This window comes from Thermobia domestica, chromosome 8 (assembly GCF_964235325.1).
Source record: "Thermobia domestica chromosome 8, izTheDome1.hap1.1, whole genome shotgun sequence".
Lineage (NCBI taxonomy): Eukaryota > Metazoa > Arthropoda > Insecta > Zygentoma > Lepismatidae > Thermobia > Thermobia domestica.
This window is the reverse complement of record NC_137461.1, coordinates 292,639,886-292,652,703: the sequence shown is the minus strand read 5'-3', so window position 1 is coordinate 292,652,703 and position 12,818 is coordinate 292,639,886. Positions and strand designations below refer to the sequence as shown.

Below are 12,818 nucleotides of genomic sequence, written 5' to 3'. Positions count from 1 at the left end.
CTAAAAATCAACGTTGCCACATCCAGTGTTGAATTCAGGCATGTTCAAGGGGGGCTGAGTCTCCCTAGAATACTAGTATATATGCGCTCCCTAGAATATGTATACACATGCATTGACATATTTGCTTTTTTCTGTTTAATTATTTCGGAAATAAAAGTGTCTTAAAAGCAAAGATTTTTTTTTAAAAAAAAAAAAAAGAAAATTAGTTTCTAACTGTTCTAATTAACAAACCGCGTTCCTGTACAAGTTAAAATTAAATAAAAACTTGAAAATTAGGTATAGACGTACACAAACGCTTCACAACGTCAGTTACGAGGAAAACAGCATTATGTTGTTATTGCAACCGACCAATCAATAACAAGTCGCGAGTTTTGTTGCGACAGATTTCTGTTGCTCTATTGCAATCTAGAACACAGCCCCTCCCCCTCCTTAAATTTTTATTGCCCCCTTATACAAAACTCTGAATTCAACACTGGCTACATCTGTCTCTTGTCCGTTTCTTTTATCTTCTATCCATTGCTTTAAAAAAAAAAATGCTGAATTTTGTTTCTTTCTATAGGTTCTATAGCCTACAAGTGTTACGGAGGTACGGTAACATTAAAGAGAACGTGCTTCCTATGATCAGCCAAGGCTTGTATGGGGGGAGATGGGTAGTGGTTGAGGCACGAGATCTCTAAGTTTGTCTGCAATAGTAGACGATTCAGTCAGTCTCTATAGTAAAGAACCAGCGCGCTTACAGAATAGACCAGGTTTCCATCCCCGACCCAGTCGCACACTATCACACTTTCGATTTCATTCACCGTGAGAAAAAAAAAAAAAAAGTTGAGCTTAGTTGGAGTTTAGCATTTCTTCTCTGCACTGAGGCTATATGAGCCATGAACCTAAAGTTTAAAAGTGGAATTCGAACCACAGTAATGATTCAAAATCAAAACTTCTTTCCCTGGAAATTGAACCAGAAACCCTGCGCACCAAAAACGCCCGCGAGACCAGCGGTGAGGGCAAACGTGGGTTCAAAGAGACGATTTTTAGAATATATACAGATCTGGACTATACTGTTAACCCTAGAACGCATATGTGGGGTCTGGCAGAGCCCATAGAGGTAATTAAAGCGCCTTGTGGTATAATAAATCTGCATCAAATCTTCATCTTTCGTGACATCTTATATCTAAATGTGTTTTTGTATTTTACGTAATTTTGCAAGCAACAATTTCCGAGATTTCTATTATTTTGTATTACTACTCCAAGTTTCCATACATGGGGTCTCTCAGACTCCAAAAGGAAATAATTCATTGTTTGTAATGCTATACATGATCGTTCTTAGATAAATGCATTTTATTGCCATACAAATATATACTTGAGTTTTTACAGGTGTTTTATAAGTTGCGTTGATGAATGAACTTCATTTTAGATCATAATACTCGTCTATCAAACGAAAACTCGTATATCTATTTGATTATAAAGAGAACTCATTGTATTTGCTTTGTCATTTTCTCTGTGTAGCCCTTTTGCTGTATATTTCCCAGATTATGAACCTTCTTGCCAATAATAAACCTGTGTTATTCATAATTTTAATGGCGTAGAGGAAATACTCTACTTCGTGTAAAGTTAGTGTTACATTATTACGTGTGAGTATAATTTGGTGTTAGTTTCATGATACGCCGACTAGTCAGTGAAAATGAGTTCAGGAAAAGGAAGATCGAAGGTTCAGTGAGTCCAAAAGATAGTAGAGAAGTTGTGTCTGAGTGGCTTACAGAAGACGGAATTTTATCTTATGAGGAAAGTCCTGAAGATAGTCGTGAGGAAAGTGATGCAGAAGGATACTTCGAAAAGGCAGAGCTTACGAGATCCGTAACAAATAGTTCAAGTGAAATCGAATTTTCTAATAGCAATGAAACTTGTTTTCTGATTCAGAAGCTGGTGAATAAGGTATTTTAACCACAGGAGATTGTACAATATACCTATTACAGTATACCTCACAGTTAGACTCGTCAACGCAATGAGTTTCACACACACCTGGACTAGCACGCGCCCTCAAAACAACTACTCCACAGGGCGCAGGGGGAGTATTTTATTACACAAAATATGTTTGATGAAATTTTGATATTACACAAGGTATGTTTGATGTTGCACAAATCTTGAAGGGAGAAGCATATCTTTAGAAAAAAGAAAAGATGAAAACATGTTACTCCTACAGAAGTACATGTAAATAGTTAGGTGAATTCTTTACGTCTTACGATAAACATACAGAAAAATTTTGTTGTCAAAATGAGTGAGGATATGTCAAAATAGCATTAGTACTAGTAGCAGATAATGCTCTTATGTTGCAGTGATCGAAACATGCAATTATAATTACCTGCACTGAGATGCCCGGATGGGGTCTCCTGGACCTCACCTATGTAAAAGTGTAAAGTTTTTTGAGTATGAGTTCTAGGGTTAAAGTTGTGTTGATTTTCAGCGTATTTTATATACATAATATTTTTTGGATGTAGTAGCAACAAAACCTCTTTAAAAAAATAAGCAATTCACAAACACTAAAGGATTGCTATAAAACAGATAACAGACCGGTTACGATTCGCTGGAATACTTGAGTTTTCTACTTTGAAACATGCGTTCTTTGCATTCTACAACTGATTTTTAACTTCTTTAAAGTCACTTTCACCTTTGAATACATTGCTGAAAACTTAGGTGATCACTGTCTGCTCTTCAACAAAATTTATTGTATATCTCAATTCAACTGAGATATAAACATACATAGTTATTTTTCATTCAGTGGAATTGATAACATAATATTTCATATTTTATGGCAATGATAACCAAACGGAGTCCTACAATATATATGATTTGTACTTGTTTCTCCATATATATCAGAAAGAGAGTGATCTGACCATCACAATATAGCTGAATCGAAACGTGAATTTTAACTGTAAATATATTTGCTTCAATCTTTCTAGTCACTATTCTTCAGGTTCAGGGCTGATTTTTTTTTTTCTTTTTTAATACAGTTTCGTAAAGTTATTTTCAAATGTTCCAAACGTTAGGCTCTACAGTGCCATATAACCTCTGGAAGAAAAACGCTATACAATATACATAATTTACACCTCACAGTTACTTCCTAAAAATACTTTAACTGCCCTGAACTAGCACCTACCTCCATGTATTCGGCACATTGTTTCTCTGTGCTATTTCCTTTCCTCTCTCTCAGGCCCTTACACCTACCAGTGTGTTTGGAAACAAATTCCCTCGTGAAACCATAACGAATAATATTTTAAAAACAAGGAAAGTCGCTTATTGAAAATAATAACAATGAAGGGGTGTTAAATTTTTTCCCCTAATCACTTGGTAGTGACCCTAGCTCACTTGCTACTCATTATAGATCGGTTTGTAATGTAGTTATGAATATATATACAATATGGACATACGGCATGAAAGTTACAATGCATAAAACACGAATCAACTTGTGCTAGATGGTGACTAAAAAGCACGAAGGTCACCGAGTCAGAGCAAGACCGCAGCAGGGAGGGGGCCCGAGTGGCAGAGAGAGGGTGAGGGAGAAGGCGCGTCAGCGACGGTAGGTTTACGCATAAAGAAAGGTGGTTTACAACGGCTTACAATAAGACACAGTACTGGTTCCAGAGACGTCGATGGATTTGGGGGAGTTATTTAATGCCATCCGAATAAAGAGTTAGAAGACAAATTTTGTTAAAATACACTACAGTCCCAATGCGTATTAATAAACATCGCACCTCGGCTGCTATATTGCCATAACTTTGGTTTCGATATTAGCGTTTGGAAGTTACAAAGTTATTAAAATAACCACAGCTTCTAGAAAGACATTCGACCTCCAAATATCGAGAAAGACTGCGTGACTTCGGACAATAAAAGTAGGCCACCCAATGTGTTACGAATATAAAATATCTCTATTTTGGTTGTCTTTTTTCAGTTGTGGAGGTATTGCAGCCCAGATGCGACATGTATACTGAATATTCCCAATGTGAACGAATGACTATTCATTAAATACATATTTTGCCAAAGTAAAAAGTGGCCTATTGGTCTCTAATACACTGTGTAACAATCTTCAGGCTACAGTAATGTTTAACTAAATATGTAATTCAAAAGTATTTCAATTTCGGTTTTGAACAGTTTAGATGACAAAACTACGCACAAAAATTTTGACTTTATCTTACCCCGTTATAACTGCCATTAACGTAATGACGTCCAGTAAGAATGTATTCATAACGATAAATGAGCTACTGGAAAATTTATTTTGGTTTGTGGGGAAAGAGTGAAAGTCGGGTGAGGAGAAAAACGGTCGTTGTTAAGAAAGTGGTTGCAATTATTGATTGTTTTCGATCTTGTAAGTGGCAGTGTGGAAACAGAAGGAACTATTTGGCGGAGAGGTACACTTGTTATGATTTAATCGCGGGGAAGGCTGTGTAGAAATGGCATGTATATTTCTGCACGATTGTAAACGATTTTCTACTCAAAATCGGTAGTTTGTGTTTTGAAGGTATAATCTAACCCAATTCAATATATTTTGGTCTCTTTTCTGGGTCGCACATAAGTCCTCCTGAAAGCCACACAAATGATCTTTTTTGCCATATACTATGTTTTGCGCTATCCTTTATTATCTTTATACCCGCCGACAATGAGTTGCCTGTTCTCCTTCGGGCCCTCTTCCTGCGCTCCTGGCCTGACTCGGTTAGATAGTGTTCGTGCTTTATAGTGACGACTTACTAGAAGTTGGTTAGTGTCTTTTGCTTGTTATCGCGTACGTACACTGAGGTCCTTTTACACTGAATCTACATAGAGCAATGCAAATTCATGCTCCCATTGGTGACTCTAGAGACAGTATAAGAGTCAGAGTCACTAGCAAGTGATTTGGGGGAGAAAGTAAATAATATCCCTTTCTTTTCGATTTCCTGGAAGTGTTTACACGCCTCTGAGGTTAAGATTCAAAATTGGTCATCCGTTTCTAGAAAAAAAAAAATGAAAATTTACCGGGAAATGTTTAATTCGCTTGTTTGTGTGCTTGATAATGTATAAGGAGAGCGACATTTGCGTTTATTTTCTTATATAAATAGTTGTAAACATTGAACTATTTGGCAAGCGGAGGGAACTACTTGGCGCAAGGTTACTTCATGGTAGGATTATGAGAATGTAATGAGCATTTGTTTTGTAAACATGGCTAGTGATAATTAGGAAAATCTATTAAAAAGTACATAAAACTCACGGCTTAATAAATAAAGAAAATAAATTGTACAAAATGCGGTAAACAAATAACTTAAGAAACGTGGAGAAAGTTATAATTTTCAATGTAACGGTAAGTAACATAACCAACATGGCGGCAAGGTTCTAGAACACACATCCTCCTTCCCATTTAGCTGTAATGAAGACAGAAAATAACGTGCCCTGTGAGGCTCTAACCTGCCTTCACTCACTGACGCTCGCTCGGCAATACTATGTGAATTAAATATTAAACTTCGGTACAGAAAGGAATCAATTATTACACTTTTAGCCAAAGACTAGGCGGACGACCAACTTCGTAATAAATGCCCGCCTCTGTTTTGAAGGTCTAACCTAACCTAATAGTTTTTTTTTTTCTTTCTTCGATTTTCCGTGCGGTCCGACGATACAGCGCTAGTGTCGAAATTAGAAATGCGGATATTAGAAAGGATATATGAATACAATAATGCACGTAGTTAGTAGCCCCCCTAACCTAATATTACCAAAAATTAACGAAATTAATTTTTTTTTTCAACTCAAAGGTTGGTACCCTTCAACCAAACATTGATCGGATAAATATTGAACTTATTACAAGACCAAAAGTAAGCGACAAACAGTTCATCTGCTTCTCTCATGACACAAATTTGCATAAAAAATCACATTCATGGATGACTTAGAAGAGTAAAGACAATTTTTACAGAAAGTCAACAATACATGTTACTTGTAGACCAGCACTTCTATAACAGACTAACAATTAATTATTCAAATTCGGTTATTGAATGGAAAACGTCCGATTAAGGTTGTTTACAAACAACGAATAACAGTTACACCTATTTACCCTTGCACTTAGCATTTGTTTCTCCTGATTTGAATTAATATAATTGCTATATTTCTCTAATATTTCTATTGTGGAATATGTCTGAAACTCTTACGTAAAATACATTTTTTACCTGAAGTGAGACGAAGCCATTCCGAAGGACCTGCCAATTGGCGAACACTTATCAATGCAGAATTCCCCGGTGGTTTTTGCGAATGAAGATACATGGATCTATCAAATTTTCGCATAACAAAATAATTAGTTGAAAACTTCTGTCATCAGCACAAGATGAGGAAACCTTCAGGTGATTGTACTACTTGATTCACATAACAAACGAGCAATTTTCAGGATGCATTGCCCTGAATTCTGCTCTGCTCTCACACTCTCTTCTTCGTTTTATCTTCTGCTTTCGCACGCTGCTCAACCAAGCAAGCATTCCTCATCATCACACCACAGCATCAGATTACGGTATCTGCAACTGTGAGATAAGGGAACGCCCACTAACCAAGTTTCGTAATGCGCATTTAAGTTCGCTTGCATTTAAAAATTCTCCTAAATATTTTCAAACAGTCCTTCAAACGATATTCACTTAAAATATTTCAGTTCAGCATAATAGTTCAGAATTGAAATAAAATTATCAAAATGTTATTAACTATATAACTAGTTTTGTGTTAAGATTTTAAAAAAGAGAAATGAAGATAATTTATTCATTCATTCCGACTTGATTATCAAGGAAAACGTCATATTGTTTTTCTTTTTCTTTTTTAGCTTGAAAGATGCGGCAAGTTACTTAGCCTTCCGATCAATAAATTGGAACTAATATATATTCACAATTTTCGTACAGAATTGAAGATAGCCTACTAGGATTCTATCCCGAACTTTCTCAGGAGGTAAACTAAAAAATAACTGAAATCTTTCAAATGTCTTACATAGTTTTCTTTTTGTAGGAATTTTACATCTCTGTAATCTAAAGACGAATATCAGTGAATAATGATGGAAAAATGATACAAGAAAAATGTAAGAATTTTGCAATAGTGTGCGTAGAGGGTTGGAGCTGATAGGGCTTCAGCCCTCCAGTCCCTTCTAAAATTTTTAGAAAATCAGCAGTTTCATAAAGAGTGAGTCGGTGCCGCTTTAGCAAGGAAATTTTACCCTCGGGAATTATTACCGAGGTGTACACAAGGACGCCGATTTCTCTGTAAATTTGGGGGGGGGGGCATTCAGATGCAGAAGGTATATATATGAGGATTTTAAGACAAATTGCATTCAAATTATGCCAAATATTGTATATTCATAAATACAATAGGGGGCCCGAGCCCCCCAGGATCGGCGCCCTTGTAGCACATACCCTACATAATTATTATCCCTCCTATATACCATTTATTTGAAATCTTTGCACGGAAAATCATACCATATCAAAAGATACAGCAAAGAAACATCCCATCCCGACGAAGCAGGCACGTAGCCAGACCAGAAATGAAAAAAATTAAGGAAGGATAAAACAAAATGAAATGACAAAAAGAAGGATCAGCTTAAAAATTAAAAAGAAAACTACAGAAAGCTTTTGCTTACTCTTTCTTATGAGGAGATTTGTATTACTTGCAATATGGTGGTGAGGTAAGCGAGGTATTCTGGAAGAGTCAGGGAATTCGAAATTTCAAGAAAAGTTATGTAATTCTCAGAATTCCTGCTACTAGTTAGTAAAATTTCAAGCTTTCAAAAGCATAAGTGCCGTTGTGTAACAGAGTGGACATTTTTAATCATAACTTTTCGTCATCGCATCCTTACAGTATCAAACATGTTATTTCAAGGACAAGTTTCTGTTGCTCCTTTAACCTGTCATTTGGAATCGGCAGTAGTTGACGGAATAACAAAAACAAAAAATTATGTTGAAAAAAAGTTCTGTTAGCATTTGATTCAACAGAGAAAGGAACGCATATATTGTTAAACTAGTTGAATATACACATGCTTCGCACAGGGGCTGTATTTGGAAGTCAACGCCTGTGGGAGTATCACCATTGATCTCAGCGACCGCGAAAACTATGGATTTGATACTAATATCGGTCATTTTGGGATATTTTTTACATGTCTCGGTATCCACCCCCCGCTGACTCCCGGCCCACATACTTACAAGTCACCGCTAACGGAAGTGTCACCATTGATTTCAGCGACCGCGAAAACTATGGATTTGACACTAATATCGGTCATTTTGGATTACTTTTATATGTCTTGGTATCTCACCCCCATTTCGGTGACCACCGACCTGGAGCCGAATAGCGTGAATTTGGAAGTTAATGCGACTGGAGTTTCACCATTGATTTCAGCGACCGCGAAAATATGAATTCGACACTAATAGCTCAAGTGGTAGAGCGTTGGCTTCGCATCCGGGAGGTCGTGGCTTCGAATCCCGCTTCCTTCCATCCTGACTGAGGTTTTCCAGGGTTTCCCTCAGTCCTACTAGAAATGCCGGGATGGCACCTACTAAGCAGGTCCTGGCCGATACCTTTCCAAATCCTTTCCATTGTTAATGTTGTTTGATATTCAATGTAAAAATGAGTAGGACCGCCGCTCTTTTTCTTCCAGTACCGTTATGTTTTATATTTAATATAGAAAGTCATGTCCTTTCACGGGCTGTGTTGGCAGCCGGTAGTGTTAGGTCATTAGGGTTTGTTGACCTGGTTACGTGTATTGGAAAGTTGTTATATTTTTGTTTTTAGTTGTGATGACATGTCTGTATTGTTGGAAAAGGTCGTGTCCTCTTTTTTGAGTTTGTATGCGTGTCTGTAGAGACTTTATACTGGGTATTTTTAAAAATAATAATAATGGAAATTTGAATTAAATCTGTTGATACGTCATTTTGAGAGAATAAAAGATTACACGAACAATATGTGAGAGAGAATAAAAGATTACACGAACAATATGTGAGAGAGAATAAAAGATTACACGAACAATATGTGAGAGAGAATAAAAGATTACACGAACAATATGTGAGAGAGAATAAAAAGATTACACGAGCAATATGTGAGAGAGAATAAAAGATTACACGAACAATATGTGATAGAATAAAAAGAAAATGAAATCTTTGAGTCCCACCTGTTAGGCTAAAGGAGATGGTGATTATTTTATTTGTTAAAAATAAGAAGCTCAGAACACTTATAATGTGTGATACGCACTGGGATCGAACCCGGGACCCTTAACACCAGAGATGAACGTTGCATTGTACGGGGACCCTTAACACCAGAGATGAACGTTGCATTGTACGGGGATTGAATATGGGACCCTTAGCAATAGTGGTGAATGTTGTATTGTACTGAAAATGAGCCTGGTACCCTTAACACCAGAGATGAACGTTGTATTGTACGGGGAATGAATATGGGATCTTTAGTAACAGTGGTGAATGCTGTATTGTACTGAAAATGAGCCTGGTACCCTTAGCACAAGAGATGAACGTTGCATTGTACGGGGACCCTTAGCACCAGAGATGAATGCTGTATAGTATGGGGACCCTTACCACCAGAGGTGAATGTTGTATTGTACGGGGACTGAACCAGGGACCCCCAAGCACCAAAGGTGAACGTTGTATTGTACTGAGAATTATTGCAATTCTCACATGTAAATTGGCGAGAAAAAAAAACATATGGGAAATACGAAATGTGTGTGTATGATTGAATGCTTTATTTATTTTGTTAATATTCATTATTTTTATTCCTTATAGTTAACTCCGTGTTTACAGCCAAGTTTGAAATACGGAGCGAGTGAATTGTTCTTCCGTCTCTGAGAGAAGGCTGTCTTAGAATGAACAGCGCTTTATTTTTGTAAATTCCATTATTTCCGGGTCGTTGCCTTACACGCTTTCTCCTTGCTTCCGTTAGAACTATGACTTGTGACACGCATGTATAGAGTGTCAATGCACTTTCTAATTTTATTTCCGCTTGTACTGGAATAACCTTAGACACTTTCTCCCTTGTTTGTTGGAACTTTGACTGATGACATACTGAAATATTTTTCCATTAACTATGATTGTCACTACGATACTTATCGGCAGTGATGAAGAAGACAGATAGAAATTTTATGTTTCTTCCCCCTTTAGAAGATGTATTTTTGTGGCAATATCTGATTTTTGGCAGAATATCTAATATCTGATGAACATGTAAGCATTTTTCCTTAATTAGATGAAAACCGTATATAGCCTGTCCTGAATGTTGATCGTTCGATACCCTGTCTGAATGAGATTTCTCCAGCGGTTGACGAACTTGAAAATAAGAAATTTTTAGATTTTTCGCTGTGGCAATGAATGAATAAACGATGTTAGCGGATATGATGACCTTATTTATTTATTTATAATTAATGAAATCGGGTTGAAAACCCGGTGAAAACATGATGCTTGGGGGAGGGACATAATGAAATCCTTATATATATATACAGTATTAAAATAAAGTTTGTTATTATTGTTTTTACACCGTTTCATAGTGTGTGTGTGTTGATCTTTTGTGTGTTGAACTTTTTTGTGAGTGATTTAACAGAACGAACTCTGATTTTTAAGGTGAGAACTTTTTAAATGTCATGTATTATTCACTTAATTATAATAATAATGAGTTTTTTGAATAATTATTGAAAAACTACACGAGTTGCTTCTGAGAAACATTATCCGGGAAATAAACCTACGACCATTTTTTGTAATTATGCAAGAGGATAAGCTTTGCGATATACTGAAAACGCTTGAAATGTAATTGCGATTTTCGATTACTAAAGTTATTATTATTATTATTATTATTATTATTATTATTATTATTATTATTATTATTATTATTATTATTATTATTATTATTTTTTACGGATCGTATGTTATACTCTGAACAAATTTATTTGTGAACGTTTTAAAATCGGTGTTATTTGCATTTTTTCATGCTTGGTACACAAGCTAATATCAGCTACGCTGTAAACTTGTAAAATAAATAGTTTGTTACACAAACTCGTTTTTAAAAATATTTTATTGGGTCGTGTTATTTTATTTCATTCATTCTTTCGCGTAGCAAATTCAACTTATTTATTGGATTGTATGCGAAGCAAGCTCAGAACACTTGTAGTGTGAACCTACAAATAATTTCGAAAATTGCGAACATATTAAAAATGTGAACCTACAAATAATAGACGGACCATTTACTTGTAGAGTTTTATTTGCTTAATTATAGGATGCTTAATTACAATATGTTTGATTCATTTGTTACGATTTTTTAACTGTTATACCGAGCACTTTAAATCAGTTATACCTAATATATATATATGTACGTTGTACAGATGGGACTTGAACTGTTTAAGTAAGCTCATTTGCCAATAGATGACATACTACTACTACGCTTTGGTAACACAACTGATAATCTTTTTAGGAGCGCAAATGTTTGAACTAAGACTAGTATGTGCAGAAAGAAAGAAATGTTTTAGTCTTGGGGGGAGCGCTTTTCCCCAACATTATCGTGTTTTAATAGTAAATATTACTGAATGTTAGTTATTTGCGTGGGTGCTAGCAACATAGCGCAAACAATAGCTTTAATGTCAAGACAGAAAATTTTACGGAAACCCCTAAATACATTGGTTATTGAACACTGTCTTTTGACTTGAAAACCTGTTGTATATCCGCAAAGCAAAAGGAAAATTACGTAGCTATAACTGGCGGGGCCCATTATTTATAGGCGATTCTAGATTTTAACAGTATTATCTTATAGCAAAAAGAGAATTATGTACGTCTATTTGTAGTATATTTTTACAAGTAACGGGGAGCCCTTCCCCCATAGTTATGGGTTCCTCTAGATTTTAGCAGTATTGTATTACAATGAAGCGAATTGAAATGATGTCCCTCCAACTAAGTGGCTTTTGCCTCCCAGATAGAGCCCATGTCCCTCAACGAGGGGGTTTTGCCTCTCAGATAGACCAACATAGATTTAAACAGTATTATAGCAAAAAATGAAATTATGTAGTCCTATTTGTACTATATCCCTCCAACTAAGTGGATTTTGCCTGTCAGATAGATTGCCCAAATTTACCAGTATTATAGCAAAAGAGAATTACGTACGACTATTTGTAGTATATTTTTACAAGTAACGGGGGCCCGTCCCCCCTTAGTTATGGGTTCCTCTAGATTTAAACAGTATTGTATTACAAGGAAATTATGTAGTCCTATTTGCAGTATAACAGTATAACTGGCGGGTCCCAGTCACAGGATTACTTAGAAATTTTTGAGTCCCCACAATTATGCCGGTTAGGCTAAAGGAGACGGTGATTATTTTTTGGGTCGTTTCTTATTTTTATATTCTCCTAATAAATTAGTCGGAGCAAATTGTATTTTCGAACTAGCAAAATAAATCGTTTGCTGTGCAAACTCGTTGTTAAAAATAAGGTGTTTGAACTAAATATGGGAGCTAAAATAAGCTCTTAAAAGTATATAGGAAGTGGGAGGAAACGGGAGAACCCCGAGAAATTTTCATATGTACGATATTTGTCCACCACAATTTATAAAAAAAATAAATCCAAACAATGTTTGTCATGAAAATGTTGAAATATTTGGTGTGAACCCGGGATCCCCAAACACCAAAGGTGAACGCTTTACCACCGAGCCACCGCGGCCCCCAGGTTTACGTAGATTTTAACAGTATATTACATTATAGCAAAAGGAAAATTACGTAGCTATAATTGGCGGGGCCCATTAGTTATAGGCGACTCGAGATTTTAGCAGTATTATATTATAGCAAAAAGAGAATTATGTGTTTTTACCATATACATT

At 36.0% G+C, this 12,818-nt stretch overlaps 1 protein-coding gene across 1 annotated transcript in view; it reads right to left on the bottom strand.

Moving 5' to 3' along the window:
- Positions 1-6,709, bottom strand: part of LOC145693717 (growth hormone-regulated TBC protein 1-A) — a gene marked incomplete at its 5' end in the record, with an annotated part of 42,482 nt that extends 35,773 nt beyond the window's left edge. Inside the window, 1 exon segment of the mRNA XM_081770001.1 lies at positions 6,174-6,709. Within this exon segment, the coding sequence (XP_081626127.1) occupies positions 6,174-6,193 (20 nt within the window).
- Between the last annotated feature and the right edge of the window lie 6,109 nt (positions 6,710-12,818).